The sequence below is a fragment of the Pygocentrus nattereri genome, chromosome 5 (genome assembly GCF_015220715.1).
Source record: "Pygocentrus nattereri isolate fPygNat1 chromosome 5, fPygNat1.pri, whole genome shotgun sequence".
Classification (NCBI taxonomy): Eukaryota; Metazoa; Chordata; class Actinopteri; order Characiformes; family Serrasalmidae; genus Pygocentrus; species Pygocentrus nattereri.
The window spans coordinates 48,463,420-48,483,419 of record NC_051215.1 but is presented as its reverse complement, the minus strand read 5'-3'; the positions used below and the strand labels follow the sequence as shown (position 1 = coordinate 48,483,419).

General features: G+C 42.8%; 1 protein-coding gene across 3 annotated transcripts in view; it reads left to right on the top strand.

Moving 5' to 3' along the window:
- The window catches only part of rgs12b (regulator of G protein signaling 12b), a 100,354-nt gene that overhangs the window by 64,212 nt on the left and 16,142 nt on the right, over nucleotides 1-20,000 (top strand). For all 3 annotated transcript variants that reach the window (XM_017723790.2, XM_017723791.2, XM_017723793.2), the window contains exon 5: nucleotides 12,283-12,304. In XM_017723790.2, coding sequence (XP_017579279.1) covers nucleotides 12,283-12,304 — 22 coding nt within the window. The remainder of the gene's footprint in view (nucleotides 1-12,282; nucleotides 12,305-20,000) is intronic.

Below are 20,000 nucleotides of genomic sequence, written 5' to 3'. Positions count from 1 at the left end.
TGCTCTCTGGTGGTGGATCATTCTCAGCACTGCAGTATCACTGACGTAGTGGTGGTGTGTTAGTGTGCGTTGTGCTGGTGCTAGTGGATCAGACACAGCAGTGTAGCTGGAGTTTTTAAACCCTGTGTCCGCTTACTGTCCACTCTAGAAGACATTTCCATGTTGTTGGTCCGCTTTGTAGATCAGACAGTGGGGGTCCTGACCATTGAAAAACAGGGCAAAAGGGGGTAACAAAGAATGCAGAAAGACTGGACTACAGTCTGTAATTGTAGACCTTCAACGTGCGTCTGTGTGGTAGGTGGAGCCGATCAAATGTACAAGTGTACTTATTAAAGTGACCAGTTGATGTAGTCTTGAACTGTTTTTTGAGCTCCAGAGTTGGAGAAGTAGGTGAACGTGGCCTTGAATGAACCCAGGGATGAACTTCAGCAGTACATCTGCCACAGTCACACGATCAATGAGGAGAGGGATGTGGTGGGTTGCCAAAGTCACAGTGATAAACAATTCCAAAATGCTCAGCATGACACTTTCATTTTCAAAGCAAAGCATTATAAAACCATGTCCGTGATAATCCATCTCTGTTTGTGCGTGCCGTCGGGATCAGGACAGGTTCAGGTTTAAAATTTAGCAGTACCAGTTGGGTCTGGTGGGTCGTGAGTCCAGGTCCTGATCGGGCTTCAGTTGCATGCTCTGGCAGACCACTAGTGAGTGTATAGATCTGTGTGTGTTCTGCATGTTTTGTAAAATGCCATCAGTGTGTGTGTGTGTGTGTGTGTGTGTTGTGTTACTGTGAGTTTTTATCTCATTGGGTTTATCTGTGGCACTCCTGCAGAAGGTCGCACTCGGATGGTCAGTAGGGGAAGACCCTCCGTCGCCATGACAACAGAAACAAATGCAGCTGCCTGGCGATGACTCCTCCATACCGAGGCCGTCTTTCATGCTGATGGCTGTCTCTGAGAACGGCTTTGAAGCCTCAGCAGGCTTGTGTGTGTGTGGGGACTGCATTGAATCGGTGCTGACTCAGCAATGTGAGGCCGTTTAAGAATGTGCCTCATCTGGAGCAGGAACTCTGGAATTTTCATATATCTACCCACATCTAAAGTGTGTGTGTTTATGTGTGAGAGGGAGAGGGAGAGATAGAGATCATATGCTGTGCAGCTGTGTTCCGCTCAGAGTGGATTTAAACGTTGTGGTATTTACAGTGATCTGCACAGTGTAGCCTTTATTAGGCAGAGCACATTAAAAAGAGACAGACCAAATAAACCTCAGCCAGGCACTGCACTGAGGCCCGACTGATATACTGATACAGGGCCGGTGTGAGCACCATGGAGCTTCCTGCTGTCCTGTGCTGTGAAGAAAGCCTCACCTGAATGCCACCCATTCGCACCAGTGATGATGCTGGTGCCTGCAAACTGCTTAATCATAGACATTCTTCCACCGGCTCCACAATACACTGAGCTCTTCTCACATTCATACCAACATATCATCATTACAGGCTTCTAACTGAAGTAACTGATGTTCATGTGTGTAACTCTCATTTTCATAGTCATGTGCTCCAGCAGTCGTGGGCTGGAGGTTAGGGATCTGGCCCTGTAACCGGAAGGTCGCCGGTTCGATCCCCAGGGCCGACAGTCCATGACTGAGGTGGCCTTGAGCAAGACACCTAACCCCCAACTGCTCCCCGGGCGCCGTGGATAGGCCTGCCCACCGCTCCGGGCAAGTGTGCTCACTGCCCCCTAGTGTGTGTGCGTATTCACTAGTGTGTATGTGGTGTTTCACTTCATGGATGGGTTAAATGCGGAGGTGGAATTTCCCCGTTTGTGGGATTAAACTACTTAACAGTAGTCACTGGTTTTCACTGGTAACAGCGACTGATTTTTCATAGACTTACTTCTTATAGTTCCTCTAATATGAAATGGAAATATTGTATATTAATTGTAAAATCCTCTGTTCGTATTGTTCTTGTTATGTTACTGTTTTGCTGTTTGGTGTCAACCAGAGGAGGATGGGTTCCCCTTTGGAGTCTTGGTTCCTCTCTGGTTAATCCATTAATATTGGCTGATATTTAATGTGGTTAAAAATCTGGACTACAGAAGTTTTGGTTAAACAGTTGGACTTGTGCTCCTGCATGTTGGACACAAACCCTGCCTGTGCCTTGGTGGATAAAAGTGGACATCTCTTGTGATTCTCTGGTCAATTTACATAACCCATTACCTGAAATTTGAAATGTCCTTTCGCCAATATTTTTTTTTAATGATAAATTTTTAAAGTGATAATTTTTTTTTCTCAAATGAATCAACTCGCGCGACTATAAAGTGACTTTAATCACCTCGCTGACCATCAGAATGCAGTCTATTGGTTACATGAGACTAGTAGACCCATCACAATTATGTCATGATCATAATCTGGATTGTTTTCAGCAGTTGTTAGACTCAGCAATCGAGTTTATGTCGGGATAAAAGGAATATGAACTGGGTGTGTTTGCATTTGTTAGACTGATGCCAATTCATGTAAATGAAAGAAAGTTTGTACAGCACATTAGAGGACAGTGGTGAATACTGTTAGTTTATCTGACCTCTAGCTGCTTCTGTCGTCAGCTACTAAGTATTTACAGCTTGGAAACAAGACAGCTGATCAGCCAATTTGACCACTTTCATCCATGCATACAGTGAACAAAAAGGACGTTAATTTCTCTTATTTTGTGACTTTTTTTAATCAAAACAACAGGGAATGTTGGTTGTGAATAAAAGTTCCAAATTCCATCTAATATATAAATCCAAAGTAGTAACACTGGATGTTGTGACTTTTCCTGATCATACCTGTTTCAGCTGTTGGACATGCTTTGGATTGAAGTCAAGTAACAGAATATCTTAGTATAAAACAACTACACACCCCAACCCCCTGCCGAATTAGCTCATTTGGTATTGGCCAGATGATATATTGCTTGGTTGCCAGCCACTATCAACACAGAAAAGCTGTATTTGTCTGTCCAGTTACCTCCGTCCTCTACCACTGAGATCATCTGTACTTCATTGGTTACACTCATGCAGCTGGACTGCACAATAGATCAGCAGCACTCAGCTCAGCCCTGCAGCCTATAGGACGAGCTCGGCTCGAGGGGTCCTTAGAGAGGGAGCGAAAAAGGAGAGAGTGAGGAAGATCACGGAGGGACAGGTCCATAAGGACGTGCAGCTAAAGAAAGGAGGAGGCTGGAAAATCCCACTAATATTTCAATATTTTGTGGTCAGATGTGCTTTTGCTGCCAGAGGAGCGGAGGGAAGCCACTGGAATGAGGGGGGGGGGTCATGGAGAACAGCCACATCACATAAAACCAACCGGAATATATTCATACATACACACTCAGCTCTCAAACCATACTTCATCTTTGTCACCGCTGTCCTATGAGATACTCCAAACCTGGAACATTTCAACAGGGCTACGTTTTCTTCTTATAAACGTACGTATTTCCTCTTAAAACTGAAGATAAAAGTTACAGGATTGCAGGCGCGGGACTTTTACGTGGCACAGTTACAGCAGAATGAATCAGCACAAAGTAATTACAGAAATCAATCAATCAATCAATCAATCAAGCTTTATTTTGATTCGGAAGCACATTGAGGGCAACCCTCATTTTCAACGTAGCCGAGCATTTACAAAAACAGGGATTGGCATGACAAAGAAAATAATATCTATATTTAATTGTTTTAAATTAAAAGAACACTTAAAAATAATTTAAAAAATAGATAAAAATAAAACTTGAGGTTTAATTGATGAGATTAAGATCAGAAGAAGATAAGAGATTAATAAAGTAATAATTAAAATAAATAAATATAATAATAAACTAAGTAAAATAAGTTAAAAAGTAATAAAGAACTAAAACAAGAAATAAAAGTTAAGAATAAATAAGATTCAATGAAACGGATACAGAAATGCGAGAAGGGCATTTAAAATCAAAAGTTCAGCGAAGATTCAGATTTGAACAGTTTATCTCAAATATAGCTGATTTTTTTTTTTCCATTGCTTCATTACTATAGAAAATACAAATCAGAATACTGTAGCAGTCGTTTCTTAAAAAAATTTTGTTTTTTTTTTTTGTTTTTTTTAATTTATAATTTTCCTTTGGCTTTTCTACAAATCCTGATCCTGCTGACCGACTCCAGAGTAGTCTGTTGCGCTCTGACGTGCGTCGTGTTCAGAAGAAAAGTGTGTTCTGATTTTACTCTAACCGCTCGACACGGTTTGGACACGCTGTGTGATGGTGGTTGTTGTTGTTGTTGTTGTTGTGGTTGTGGTTGTCATGCATTTGGCACCGTGCCGACTGGTGCTTGGTGGTATAAGCTTCTGTTACGTCGACTACCGTTGGGGGAAGAGGGGGAAATCGTGTCATTTGAAAGTCTTGCTTTAAGTGTTTTTAACTTGTGGGCTGTATGGAAGATCGGCTATGGAGGTCAAAAATTTGGGAATGTGCGTTAAGATCGTTGGGTCTTACCTCACGGCCGCTTAGAGACCGGAATACTGTGTGTGCGCTGACTGTGCGCTGTCCTCGGTCTGCAAATTCATTCCTTGTTTCTGAGCCACTCAGCATAGCCTTCTTAGTTTTGCATTGTAAATGCCTGCATTTCCCTGTTTATATAAACTGAGACTAATCAGTGACCGATTACCTGGGCTTGGACTGCTGTGCCTGTGATGTCATCAGTGCGAGGTAGGCTCAGTTAACATCCTTCGTGTCACTGAGCAGACCGGGCTGTGCAGCAGTGCCCTCGGAGCATTTCCATATGTGCGGGTGTGTGTTTGTGGACATGTGAGTGTGTGTGTTCCATGTCTTTTCCGTGGTGTGTGAAGCGGCTGCTCACTGGTCTCGCGCGCTTTACAAACATGCAAATACTGTGCACATGTTAACACAGTCTACACGGGAAGCGCACTGATCAGCGTTGGTGCCAGTATAAATGGTTATACAAGCTTCTTAGGTTCTGTTTTATACATCAAACCTCCCCGTGCTTCTCGCACCTTGAAGCTCCGCCTTGTAATTACTTCTCGTTCTCAGCTCAATGGAACTGTTTTATTAGAATTTGAGTTTAGTTAAGATGTGCCTGTTCATGCATGCAGCCCTGTTTTAGAGGGAGTAAGTGTTATTCGTAATATAACCGTGTAATTCATTGCCTAATTACATATGACTAATTATTTCATGTTAATCAAATGTAAGAAAACAATAATAACAACTCTTGATTTCTAAATAGTATTTAATAAGTATTTTCAGTTCCAGGTTCAACTCTGTCTGAGCTTGGCTGATGATATTGTTTGATATCCAACTCCTGCAGAGTTATCGGTGCTCCTGTTTAAGGCGTCATCTTTATTTTAGAGCTTCTCCTGTTGATCTGGGTCCGTATAGTGGAAGACCACGTTTTTGTACAAAGGCCTAACTTGGTCAGCTTCAAAAATTGGCTTCAGTTTGAATAGTGACTTAGAAATAGTTTAGAATTTCCAATATTTCTTCCTTATTTTAATGTCCGGACTTTTCTTTGTTTTAAATACCTTGTTTATCTCCAGGTTTTCAGGGTGGTCTTGGACTCTTGAACTCATTTTTCAGCCTTCAGCAGGTAAAGTTATGAGGAGTGTTACAGGATGGACTTTAAAAAACGAGGCACAGTGTAGTACGACAGTAAGAACAGAGGACATTTATATACAAGTTCAGTGATACTTGGGAAATTCCACCTCCGCATCTGACCCATCCATGAACACCACATACACACTAGTGAATACACACACACTAGGGGGCAGTGAGCACACTTGCCCGGAGCGGTGGGCAGACCTATCCACGGTGCCCGGGGAGCAGTTGGGGGTTAGGTGTCTTGCTCAAGGACACCTCAGTGATGTGCTGTCGGTTCTGGGGATCAAACCGGCAACCTTCCAGTCACAAGGCCAGTTCCCTAACCTCCAGTGTGTGGGTGTGTGTGGGTGTGTGTGGGTGTGTGTGGTAGGTTGGTTATCTATCTATCTATCTATCTATCTATCTATCTATCTATCTATCTATCTATCTATCTATCTATCTATCTATCTATCTATCTATCTATCTATCTATCTCTCCCTCTCTCTCTCTCTCTCTCTCTCTCTCTCTCTCTCTCTCTCTCTCCCTCTCTCTCCCTCTCCCCCTCTCTCTCTCTCTCTCTCTCTATATATATATATATATATATATATATATATATATATATAAAGTTTTAGGGGAGCAGTAACAGCCTGTTTAATTTAAAAAGGTAAAGAGAGGTTTGAAAATGGTCGTGTAAAATGAACCATGGCTATTTTAATACGCAGAAGTGCGAATGTGCTTACAGGTTAAAAGTAAAGTACAAGAAAAAATGTATGTGGGCTCTGAGTCCTTTAGGATACGTGATCATTGTGATCTGACTATCATGTTCAGTAAAGTGCTGGTCAGCTATAACTGTGGGAGTCCATCAACATCAGTCCTTAGATTTCACAGTCATGTAGTGTTGCAGGCGTAAGCACAAAGTGAAAGGGATGCATTTTCACCAGCTCAGTTGAGACAAGGACATGTAAATAATGCTCATAATTTGGGACAGAGACAGTAGATGTTCTAACGGTGTGCTGTAACACTTTTACAGCTGAGGCTCTCAACAGTTTACACCTAAAGGCCCACGTACTAGAAAGCAAAAACTTTTTTTTATGGATTTATGGACTGAATAATTATAAGTGATAACTGTTATTTATAATTATAATAATTTATTCATCAGTTTTTGTTAATAATTCAATTCTTAGTTGACGTCTCTTGTAATTTTTGGAGGGAAATGAAATTAAGGTGAAACATATTTCTTTATCCCTTCTTGATCTCAACATTATCTTGATCTGATCTTCACTGAATGAGCCGGGCACAGCAGTGACCTATTTTTCCTGATATCCAGTTTTATTTTAAGTGTGCAGGAATTAAGATTAAGATTAAGATTAAGTGACCCTTGTTAGTCCCACAACGGGGAAATTTCACCTCCGCATTTAACCCATCCGTGAAGTGAAACACCACATACACACTAGTGAGCACACACACACTAGGGGGCAGTGAGCACACTTGCCCGGAGTGGTGGGCAGCCCAATCCGCAGCGCCCGGGGAGCAGTTGGGGGTTAGGTGTCTTGCTCAAGGACACCTCAGTCATGTGCTGTCGGCTCTGGGGATCGAACCGGTGACCTTCCGGTCACGAGGCTGGATCCCTGACCTCCAGCCCACGTGTTTTCCAGTCGTGGCTTGTTTTGCTCCATAGAAAATAATGAAAAGACGCACGTTTTAGAGAGTTTGTAAAGGCGCTGTTTGAGCGCCCCCTTCCTGTGGCTCCAAGTAATGGCAGCGGGTTAGATCTAACCTGTTAGGTTCATGTAAATGTGGTTTCTGACACAGCATGACAGACTGTTGTCTACAATATTGGATAAGTCCACTCAAAATTCAAGTGTTGGGAAGGTCGAAACCACCACTTTAGTTATACAGTGACCTTTTGTCTCTTTTTATAGACAGCAGTATGTCAGTGTCATAAACCACGTACACGAGTAACGTAAGCTAAATTACTTACTAAACATTTAATTTTCCTTTATTTCTCAAATGCTGACACTGAAAAGTTTGAGACTGCTGGCCAGAAGCTTCTACAACTATAAATGAGTTATTAATCAGTTGCTATTAATTCTAAAACTGTTCTATCAACCTTTAACCTCTTAATTCAACTGTGTTCTAATGTTTGGAAGCAGGTGTAAGTAAGGCCAGTCGTGGGCTGGAGGTCAGGGAACTGGCCCTGTGACCTGAAGGTCGGCGGTTCGATCCCCAGTGCCGACAGCACATGACTGAGGTGCCCTTGAGCAAGACACCTAACCCCCGACTGCTCCCTGGGTGCTGTGGATAGGGCTGCCCATCGCTCTGGGCAAGTGAGCTCACTGCCCCGTAGTGTGTGTCTATTCACTAGTGTGTATGTGGTGGATGGGTTAAATGCGGAGGTGGGATTGAAAAGTCACTTAACTTCAGGTTGAAGATATTTCTCTGTCCCCTCTGGATATTACTTTGTCTTGATCGTGATGCCGTCGCTGAATGAGCCGAGCACAGCAGTGACCTGTTCGTCTTATTATCCGGTTTTATTTTAAATGTGCAGAAAAAGAAAAGATTCGTTTTTAAGATCTGTTTGAACTGTTGATATTAGGACTGTTGTGGAGGGAATGACATTTGGGTGCCCTGTAATATGTGGTGTTTCATTGAACATCGTACATTTACATTTACGGCATTTGGCTGACGCTCTTATCCAGAGCGGCTTACAATTTGATCATTTTACACAGGAAGGTCAAGGTGGTGTTGGGAGTCTTGCCCAAGGACTCTTATTGGTATAGTGTAGGCTGCTTGCCCAGGTGGGGGATTGAACCTCAGTTTACATCGTAGAAGGCAGAGGTGTTAACCACTACACTAAACAACCACCCGTTGTATTAACAGGTTTGGCTACTGCAAGCTTGTTTGATGCCAGAAAGCAGGTGGAATTGGGGGGGGCGTGTTGTTTTTAGAGGCAGGAGGCAAATAGAGTTGAAGCTGCTTTGTACACCGTTGTTACTGGCCTTGTGTAAACATCTCATATTTCTTTCTTATTATTAAGCCTGCTTTCTTATTATTCACCAAGGCCTGCAAGAGAGCCCTTCACAGTCCTCAGGGTTAGAGGACGGTTCCTTTATTCGTTCGCTAACCTAGGTAGCTAATGTTGTTAGTATGTTAGTGTCCCAGCACAATGGACTGGCAGAGAAAGAATGACTTGGTCTTTTCTGGTGCAGGTTTATTTCAGATGTCTTTTTCTCCCTTTTTGTCTTCTGTCCAGTTTGAGTCGGGTGTAGGTAAAGCTAGATCTGCCCAAGTAAGTCACCTATCAGAGTCGGCAATAAGCTAACTGCATGAGTCCTGGCTCCGAGTCCCGGCTCCGAGTCCCGGCTCCGAGTCCCGGCTCCGAGTCCCGGCTCCGAGTCCCGGCTCCGAGTCCCGGCTCCGAGTCCCGGCTCCGGGTCCCGGCCAAAACTCCAAGCGTGTAGGTCATTTCAGCTTTCCTACATTTGCTCATGGCACTTGAGAAATCGATGGCTGGCAGTCTACTATAACTTGGGGCAGTCTTGGGCTGGAGGTCAGGGAACCAGCCTTGTGACTGGAAGGTCTCCGGTTTGATCCCCAGTGCCGACAGTCCATGACTGAGGTGTCCTTGAGCAAGACACCTAACCCCCAACTGCTCCCCGGGCACTGCGGATAGGGCTGCCCGCCGCTCCGAGCAAGTGTGCTCACTGCCCCCTAGTGTGTGTGTGTCTCATTAGTGTGTATGTGGTGTTTCACGTCACGGATGGGTTAAATGAGGAGGTGGAATTTCCCCATTTGTGGGACTAATAAGTCACAAACTTAACCGTATGAATAAAATGATATGATAGTTGTAACTAACTTTATATGGGCTTTATAAGCATCGCACAAAATGGTATACAGTACATTTCTCCACCGATTAGTGGTGTTGCACATCACTGCCACTGGAGCCAGGTTGTCTACGCTGCCTGGGAAACGCCGCTGTCAATCATTCTGTTTTCTAATATGACCACACAGGTATGATCTGACGGCAGCTCGTGAATTTGAAGCATTCATATACTTTTAAAACGGTATTATCATTTATAGGCCTTTCGTGACTACAACACAGGTAAGCGCTTCTCCACTGCCTCTCTTTTCTATTAAAATATTAGAAACCATGTCAAACTATAAACTATGTTTGAAAGCAGGAAACAGTGCATCATTTCATGTCAGCACAGCTTGGCATTTGCCAGAAAGTGTAGCTAGGAAGCAAGATTGCTCATCAGCCAGTTTAGCTGCTTTATGCTTTACTTTAATAGTTGAATGAAAGAGACAATAAAACTGTTCATCACAACTTTTGTGTAACAGTTGGTCGTCATGTTTGTGAAAGGCCTAATATGGTTCTTAAGTTAAGTCCCCCACATTTTTAACACGTTCATGTCAGCCGGGCTCTGCTGGAAAGCATCTGACTCACTGAAGTTTAAGTGTAAGAGCGTATCTGTCTGCTCTTCATCCTGCCTCTGTCTTCTCGTCACTCTCTCATTTAAACCATCTGTCTTCCTGCAGGCCCTTTGTGGTCACTCACGCCCTTTTCCCCTGATCATTCACTCCATCGCGCTCCCTTTCCTGTCTCTTCTATCTTTATCACTCTCTTTATGACAACAGAGCTCTTTACTAGGGGAGTCTTGATCCTACATACAGTGGGTGGCTATCTTGTCTGTCTGTCTGTCTGTCTGTCTGACACACTCAGACGTGCTCTTTGATGGAGCTTCAGCTGCATGTCTGAGCACAGTTATAAGTAAGAAAGCGCTGCTGATGGTGGCGATGGAGTGTGTGTGGGTGGGTGAGTGTGTCTAATACTCAGACTTGTCTCGAGTGTGTACGCATAATTGTATGTAAATCTCTACGTTGCTTTAGAGCAGTGTGTGGGCTCGGCTGCTATTTGTGGCCGGGTGGTGTTTTTTTCTGGTTCCTCCTCCAACCCTAAACAGTTCTTTCACTGTCTGACTTCAGTGCCTACATTGAAGGAAATGACTCATCAGGCTGTCCTACACACACTCAGATCAACGCACACTGCTTATACATCACACACACCATACCACAGGCCAGATAAAGGAGCAAGGACCAACTACCAACACCACACAGCATGTTTACTGACACGTACTTTAACCTCGCTGCCACAAAGGGTTCTTTGAGCGATGCCATCAGAAAACGCACTTCTGGTTCCCGAAAGAACCTTTCAGTGAATGGGTTTGAGTAGTCTAGCATGTTTCAGTCTAATCTGTCGGCTGCATCTTTAGTCTACGGTGAATAACCACAGATAATAGTTTCAGCTTACACTCAAAAAAAAAGGTTTCTAAATGATTATTCTTTAAAATGTTTCTTCACAACCGGCCTTCAGAATTACCCATACAGAACCCACACACACACACACACACACACACACACACACACACACACTACCCATTTACACATATGCTTATGGTTAAATTATATTTGGTTTATTTTCTAAGTGAACATAGTAGGTAAACACATCCTCTGGAGGAACAAGGATGAATATGGCATTTTTCTGCTAATTTTAGTTCACAATTTCTATTCATTCATTCATTCATTCGATCAATCAATCAATCAATCAATCAATCAATCACGTATTAGACAAAAAAAATTTCATTTGGCATAACTTTCACACAGGCCACAATTTTATGATTCTCTTCTTTCCTAAATATGTTAAATCCAGCAAATACGTAGTAACTTTGCATTAAAATACACACACACACACACACACACACACACACACACACACACACACACACAGTATTAAGTAGTGATCTCTGTGTGTTTGATCAAATTGTCATATACACAGCCAGAACTTTACGATCCTTGTATCGAAGCTCATTTTACATTTTATCAGCTCCACTTACCATACAGGTGCACTTTGTAGTTGTGCTGGTCTGAGCGGATCAGACACAGCAGTGCTGCTGAAGGTTTTTAAGCCCCTCAGTGTCACTCCTGGACTGAGAATAGTCCACCAACCAAAAACGTGACCACTGGTGAAGGACTAGAGGACGACCAACACAAACTGTGCAGCAGCAGATGAGCTGTCGTCTCTGACTTTACATCTACAAGGTGGACCGGCACGGTAAGTGTGTCTAATAGAGTGGACGTTGAGTGGACAGTGTTTAAAAACTCCAGCAGCACTGCTGTGTCTGATCCACTTGTACCAGCACAACATACACTAACACGCCACCGCCACATCAGTTACCACCCAAATAATGTATGCATTTGTTTATTATAGTGGTTAAATGGTCCGTGTTCTCTGTTTGGCCTGTAGTGTTTAAATCGCTGCCCGTTAACGGTCACCACAGCACGGCACAGTCTTCCTCAGCTGCTGTTGTAATCTGGGAATTTTTCTCACCCACCTTGCCCTTGCCTGTTCCAGTGGCATGCCCGGGCATATGTGGGCGGGACATATGTGGGCCAGTGGGCAGGGCTGTGAACAGATGAACACCTCACTCTTTCTCATTACCTCCACAGAGGGTGGGAGCGAGTGGAAGGTTTTACCAGTAGAACAGGAAGAGCGGGTGTGAGCGCGTGCGCGTGTGCGCGAGTGTGGGGGAGTGTATGTGATGCCATCAGCGCACCCGGCTCGGCTCCGGCATTGGTGTGTGTGAGTGTGTGTTGAGGACAGTCACTCACACATGTCTCTCTGTGTTCTCTTACAGTCTGCAGCTGTCTCCGATGGCGGTGAGTAACCACTGCACCCATTCAGACGTTAACTCTCTCTCCTCATATCAGTGCTCTCCTCTCTTGACCGCTGTCCTCTAGATGGGCAGTGTTCATTCAGTCTACCATTTCATCCTCCTCTTTGTTCTCTAGCTGTTATTTTTCTTATTCACTCTTCCTTACTTTCATTTTCACGCAGTTTGTTTTCCATGATCTTCTTCTTGTATCAGTCTTATGATGATTTTGTTGATTTTTTTTGTTTTGTTATGTTTTTTTTTTCCTCGGGAGGGGCTGGGGTCTGCGCCCTCTCATCACGTCTCTTAAACTGCTGACTTCTTGGTTACGGTTCTGTGTTCTGACTCATGCTCAAAACTTTGCAATCACTTGATTCATATGTGCACATAGAGGTGGGTCATTTGATGTCTAGCGTTATTGTGGTGTTGTGGAGAACAGCTGCATATTCCATTACAAAGTATGCATAATAATTAGTCCTCTTTACTTAAATGTAGCACAGTGTTGAAATGTTGAAAATCACTGTGTTAGTATTTTATTCCTGGTATGTACTCATCACTTTTTGACAGCATATTAATTCATAGTATGTACTTATTGGGCCTCATTCACCAATATCTTCTTAACCTCGAGACCTCCGGCGGTTCCAAGACGCACCTTGTCATATTCTTTAGATTAACTTTATGATTAATCTAAAGCTGCTTTCAGAAGGTGGGGTGGAGTCCTATGAGAGCTGTAACTGTCTTCTTTCCAGTGAAATAGATGGGTAATGTAGTTTTACACCCTTAAAGGAAGCTGAACAAACTATAAACTCTAAACTACACGCAGATGGCAACGCTTCAGTGATCTGCTCTGTAAAGATGATTTCTATAAAATAGCACAAAGATTTTTGGCTTTCAGCAGTAAATTGTAAGCATATAACAATATGTGTAGATCATAGAACACGTTTTATCTGGTAAATTGAGGGGAGCTTTCGCAATCAATCAATCAATCAATCAATCAATAAAGAAGTGCAGTTACTGAATCATTTGTCTTATGATTTGGTCATGTGAATTCAGATGGAAAAACCAAAACATACCCTGGAGAATAAGCGGTCTGTGCTTTCCTAAATGAGTGAAAAATGGGCTTTGAGAGAAACATCTTCTTAGGAACGGTTGGTGTATGAGGCCCAATGTTGTTGATAGTACTTATTCCTTGTATTCATCCTTTTTGATATGTTTTATTTTATATTACACTTAATATTTTATTCATAGTATGTACTCATCATCATATTATAGTGATGCACCACTGTAAGAATAGTAGGCAGATGCCAATATCTGATATTTTCCAATGTGGATACTGATACTGAGCAAAAATCGGCACTTTATCCAGCGTTACAGTGAAATCTAACATTTTTAGAGGGTAACAAATGCAGTATATGAATACAGTGGAGCTCGTTTAGCACAGCATTCCAGCTTCACCCGAATGCAAACCTCTGAAAAATGGCATTGTGATACGAAGTGAGTTTTGTGAAAGTATCACGATGTTCTTTATCCTTTTTTTTCCACCCACGCCTGTTTGTACATGATTTTCCGCGTGAATATAAAACGTTACAACACGGTTGCTGCGGAAGTAAGTAAGTAAGATGAATGTGTTGATGTGATACGTTTTATTCATAGGAAAGTTGTTTACACATTTCAATCAGTTCAATTCATTGCTTTACTGTTTTTCTGTTCTCGCTCTGTTCCCTTTCATAAGCCCTTCAAGCTGCCAGCTCCTCCACACAGAACATCTCATTCTGCCGCTTTTCTCATTTCACTTGTCCTTTTGTTCTAATCCGTTCAGAACAACTTCACCCAGTCCACTCCTTCTGTTCCACTTTTTCAGCCTGGCCTTCCTTTACTTTTGCACTCTATTCTTTTTTTTTTTTTTTTTCAGACGTCTTTTTACCGCCCCCCCCCCCCCTCTCTCCCCCCCTATCCCCCCCCCCCCCCCCCCCCCCCCTCTGCCTGAATGCTATCTCTAGCCCATTGCCAATGGTAATGCAGTGTGATTAGGGATGGGAAGATAAGTGGATAAAAAGAGTCGTGCCTGCTTGAAAAGGAAAGCAAACACCACGTTGGCTCTGTTTTAATGTGTCTTGATGGCTCCCGATTAGATGGTGCTGCTTCGCCTTGCGTCATCAGGAAGCCTTTTTCGGTTTAAAGCCGTAGACGCGTCCTGGTCTGATCTGTGTCGATGTTTGGAGGGACGGAAAAGTTTTTGAATCGGTTTGGTTTTAGCGCCGTTTCCTTTGAGAAGGGTCAGCAGAAACATTGTTACATAGGTCAGCTAGGGCTTCTAAACCGGTTTACAATGTTATTTTACAGGTACATTTACGGCATTTGGCTGACGCTCTTATCCAATTTGGTCATTTTACACAGGTAGGCGAAGGCGGTGTTAGGAGTCTTGCCCAAGGACTCTTATTGGTATAGTGTAGGGTGGTTACCCAGGTGGGGGACTGAACCCCAGTCTACAGCATAGAAGGCAGAGGTGTTAACCACTACACTGTCCAACCAGGTGGGGATGAATAAAAGTTCTAATAATGTTCCGTTTATTATCTACTGGGTTGTCACGAATCCAGAATTTAGATTTCAGTACCAGCACCAAATGTAGTATCACAATACACAGCAGCAAACACTTATCATCGTCTGAATACCAAATATTTGTTGGATTGCAATTTTATTGCTGTTATTATCATTTTTAATCATTACAAGCCTCTTTAAATGTTAAGTAAATCAAAGAAGTAGCTACAGATTTTAAACATGGCCTCGTTTGGCATGTTCTGAGGCGAAATGCAGTGCAGCCTGACATTCATCGCAGTGAATGCAGATGTTTTTAAAACATCATACTCATATCTGTGATTTATTGGTATTACAATATATTGATGATAACATTCTTGTTCTGCAAGTCATCTAACATGCAGCGACAGCGCTTGTTCTAATATCTTTCTTCCCCCTAAGGCCGTGTTGAAGGAGTCACTGGTCATTAGGGACAGTTCTGCTGTGCACGCCCCTCCGGTCCCACAGCCCATTAGCATGTGGAACGTTGTGCAGTGTGGATGTGCTTGGCGTTACCAGGCTGTTAGGGTCCCAGCCTGCTGCATAACAAAGGCACCGGGGGAGCGGGCCAGGATCCGCCGTGATCCGAGGGGACAAATGCATGTAGGATGCATGGGAAGACCAAAGTGGTGGTGGTGGTGTTTTTTACAGCCGTATGTGTTTGTATGTTAACACCTTCTTCAGTTTGGCGTTGGAGGTGAAGATTTCCTTACATTGTAAAATTCTTCCCACTGTTCCTCCTCTAAAATCCAACACTGCTTACGAGCTTTGTTGCCAATTTTGTCCCTCTTGCCACTTTCTAAATAGCCGTTGATGTTGTATGCATGCATTTCAAAGACTCCCTGCTGCAGTTATTTGCAGCAGTGGTAGACAGACTGGGGTCAGAGAAGGTGATCGTGTTGTTTGTCTTGTTGTTGTGTAGATGGCTCAAATCAAGGGGTCTGCTGGTGTTTGTCTGATCTCAGATCTGTGTATGTCTGACAGGGATGTTCATAGAAGAACCTAGACCCAGAGCAGTTCAATGATGCTGCTGGGCGTTTCGAGGCAGTGACTGTTTTTCAGATTTGTTTTTAGGATCAGAGGTGACAGAAGGTTTAGAGCCAGTCAGCACTAAGGGAGAGCAAGGTCAACTGATCATTGTCCATTGCCACATCGTGCACATTGCTGTTTATCCTGGAGATCAGAAAGTCTGATGTTCAGTCTCAGTATCATTTCAACTGGCCTCTATCTTACTGAGATTTCGGGATGTTTCAACCTCAAAGTGTTTGTGGTTTGACACCAAATCAAATTTACACAGTTCCCTCTGTGCCCAAATGGAGAAAATACATGTGGGGTGTCTGAGGTTTGCTTTTCTTTAGTTTCGCGCTGGAACTAATTTAAGTGACACTTTTTAATCCAACAACCAGGGAAATTCCACCTCCGCATTTAACCCATCCGTGATGCGGAACACCACATACACACTAGTGAGCACACACACACTAGGGGGCAGTGAGCACACTTGCCCGGAGCGGTGGGCAGCCCTATCCACAGCACTGTCTGCACTGGGGATTGAACCGGCAACCTTCCGGTCACCGGGCCAGTTCACAGGGCCATAAATATGAGCATACATGCATTCATAAGCATAATAAAGAAATTCATAGGGAAAACCAGATGATATTATATTAGAAGATACACATAAGTGGTACATTTAAAAAAAATCAGGTTCTAGACATGAATTCAGCTAAATAAAAATAAAAAATTCTCATGCAAATGACATCTGGTGTCGAATAAAAGACGTTGCCATTGTTTGGGAAGATTTCACGCAACAAGTGGCAGTCATAGTTAAGGTGAAGGAGCTTCGGAAAGTTCTCAGAGACAACATTATTAAAGAAAACACATGGAAAAAGCCACCGAGCCACAGCAAATGGTTCGATAACATGCAAGTGGAAAAATCCTGGAATGACGACTAATCGTCCCTGGACAGGTACGTCACAACACGCTCTCAGTCTATTGATGAGGACGGAAGGAAAGAAGCCATTCAAGACGACCTGAATGCACCAACAACAACAACAGTTAAACAGAGAATAATAAGCCATGAACTTCATCACAAGCGTCTTTGTTCCTACACCCCATGCAAAACTCCTCTGCTTAAAAAGAAACGTAGACATGCACATCTAACATTTGCATACAAGCCTTTATACAGATCAGAGCTCTTTGGAACCGTAGACTCTAGTCAGATGAAGCAAGAATAGAACAGAATAGCACAGATAGTACAGAGATGAGAGCATCATTACACGGGCTGCTTCGGTGCAAACAGCACTGGAGCATGACATCATGAAGGAAACATGAACTGAGAGATGTAGCTGGACATATTAGAGGAAAATTTAATCCCATCAGCCAAAACAAATCAGTCTGACAGTGACAAACCTACGAGCACACAGTCAGAATAACTCGAGACTGGGCTTCGCCAATCTCCTGACTTGAATATACTCCTCCTGAGTATGGAGCTGATTGAGGTGGTTGGCTAAGAGGAATTGGCAGAAATTGAACCACGATGCTGTAAAAGCTGATCAGGTTTTAGTGTAGATGTCTTGAATCTGTAACCGCCAACGCTGAATTACTGTGTTGATTTGTGGTGTTTTGTTATGTATTTATTTATTTATTTACATTCATGTTTATAAATCCAAAGTCAAAAGACTTGTACGAAGTTATGCACTGGATATTTGCACTGGAAGTATATTAAACAACAACAAACAAAAGTGCCTGAATACTGTTTTCCCCTCACTGCACCTATAAAAAAACGGGTTTCAAGGTCGCTGCAAAAAACAAAAACATCTAAACTCAACTGTGTCTCAAATTTGTCGTTTTGAGGTTAAGGCAGTTGTGAAATTGTTCAACTTGTTTCTAGATATTTGTTTTATACGGGGAAAGGGTCATTCTATTGGCATATTTCTAGCATTAAATTAACCACATCGCCCTGTGTCTCAACACTAGAATAGTGTCTGCCAGTTGAATCCAACTCTTTCACTAGATAAAACGGCAAAAAATATTTTTGTTGGTGTTTAAAGATAATATTTTGATATTACTGCATTAGCTGTGTAGCTCCAGTGCTGAAGTCCAAGCGCCGAACGTCTTGGCCAGGCCACTGCATTTAGGGGACAAGTGTAAATAATGTAAATGTGCCTTTTTAAACTAGTGACTGCTGCTGATGAGGCCGTAGCGTGGAGAGGCCACGGGACTCTTGGTCTCCTAAACTATATCACATCTACCATAACTGCTCGTCCATGTAAGAATATTTACCGTGTGGTATTGTGTGTGTGTGTGTGTGTGTGTGTGTGTGTGTGTGGGGTGGCTATGCTAGCCTCTCATTAATATTGTAGGTTCCTGTTGCCTCTGTCGTCTACGTTTCCCTCTTCTCTCTGCCTTCAATTATTCATTCTCAGACAGGGCTTTGTGCTGGACGCACTGTATCTCTTTGCCTGTGAGTGTGTGTGTGTGCCACTCGTCGCTGCTTGTTTTTGCCATATTGTGGAGGAGATGTGTGAAAGGTTAAGGAGGGTTTGATGGGCGGTAGCCCTGCGCTGCTCCATGGCTGTGCATGTGATGGTGCGAAGGCATGGATTTAAATTCATGGCGTCCTGTGGGGATGAAGTACCTGGTTAAGTGGCACCACACAGGCTCCTACCAGCTCTACCCGGGTAAGAGAGGATGGCTGGGGCTGAACATGGCACCTGAGGGGACAGATGATGCCTTTGGGCTGATTATGTTGCAGGTTTTCCTTCTTTTTGCTAAAGCTTGAATGGCGAGAAGAGTTTGATTAACCTGTCATAGCTGTTAAGTTTGATTCTGACATAAATGTTTGTTTTTAAGTTTACTTTGCACTAAATTCTTTGTTTCCTGCATGTATACTTTAGTACAGTTTCAGTTTGATGCCTTGCTTAAAAGTTAAAAACACGACCTTTCAGAACTGAAACGAAGCCCAAAGCCAGACGCAGCCAGAAGTCAAAATCAGGAATCTGTTTTTCATGAAATCACCATTTAAAAGGGAATTCGGCTTCATGTCCGTGATTAAATCAGTGAGATGTAAATGTCATTCAGAGTGGTTTGTTGTGAAATGCTCCATTCAGAGAAACACAGAGTCAGAACTGTTTACAGTGGTGGAGATGGGAACCAGACATCTGAAGCATTGAATGCCTCTAAAAGTCTGATATTACACACAATCATTACAGATTTTGGCCTAAAACGTATTTTTCGTGATTCCAGTCAGTGTGGGGTTTACAATGCCGGGCGTTTTAAGGCACAATTGCACCCAAAGTTTTATTTTTTCAACATTATCTATGAAATCTCAGACACTATATGTTAAATATTTAATTAAATGCAATGCACTGTAAACACTGTCATCCCTGGTTCCTATTGCCACTATAATGAAACTACAAGTAGAATCTGTGTCATTAAGTTTCTTTACAATTAAATGGTAAATAATTTCTCTTTCAACCATTGAATGATGTACATTCTTTATAATTCAGCTTCATTATTACAGCTACTGTGTGCATACATCTGACAGACAGAGCTAAAGGTAAAACCACTGGGTTCTGAGTGAAGGCTTATGGGTTGTGTTGATTATGTAGATTTCATAAGCTGGTCATATGACTGTGAATGGCTCCTTAGGGTTGCTTGCAGTGTGACTAACAGTAACAATATCAGAATGGCTGTATTTAAAGAATTCTGGGAAATGTGGTATGATCTGTGTTTTGCCTCAGAATCTATAACCGCTTCATACTCATGCTCTGTGCCCCGTCACTGCAGCAGTGAACAAGGAATGTTTTGTCGAGATGTTGAAAGGTTTCCACCGTGGGGTAGGATTTAGATGTAGAGTCTGATGGAAATGCAGGAAAATCTGGGTTTGCACGGACATTTGTTTTCAGTGATGCATCAGAACGGTGCTGTTTATTTCCTCAAATCGGATTATGTCCCGATATGCAGTTGACTAGGCATGGTTTGTAAAACATGACGTGGAATTCTTGTAAAAGCTCCATTTCTCTCCTCGAGAACCCTCAGTGCAGCTTTACTAAGTGGATCTGTTTGTTTCAGGCATGCCGTTTGTTCACAGCACTCAGTGGGGGTAAAAGGGTCTCCCATAAAAGTGGTTT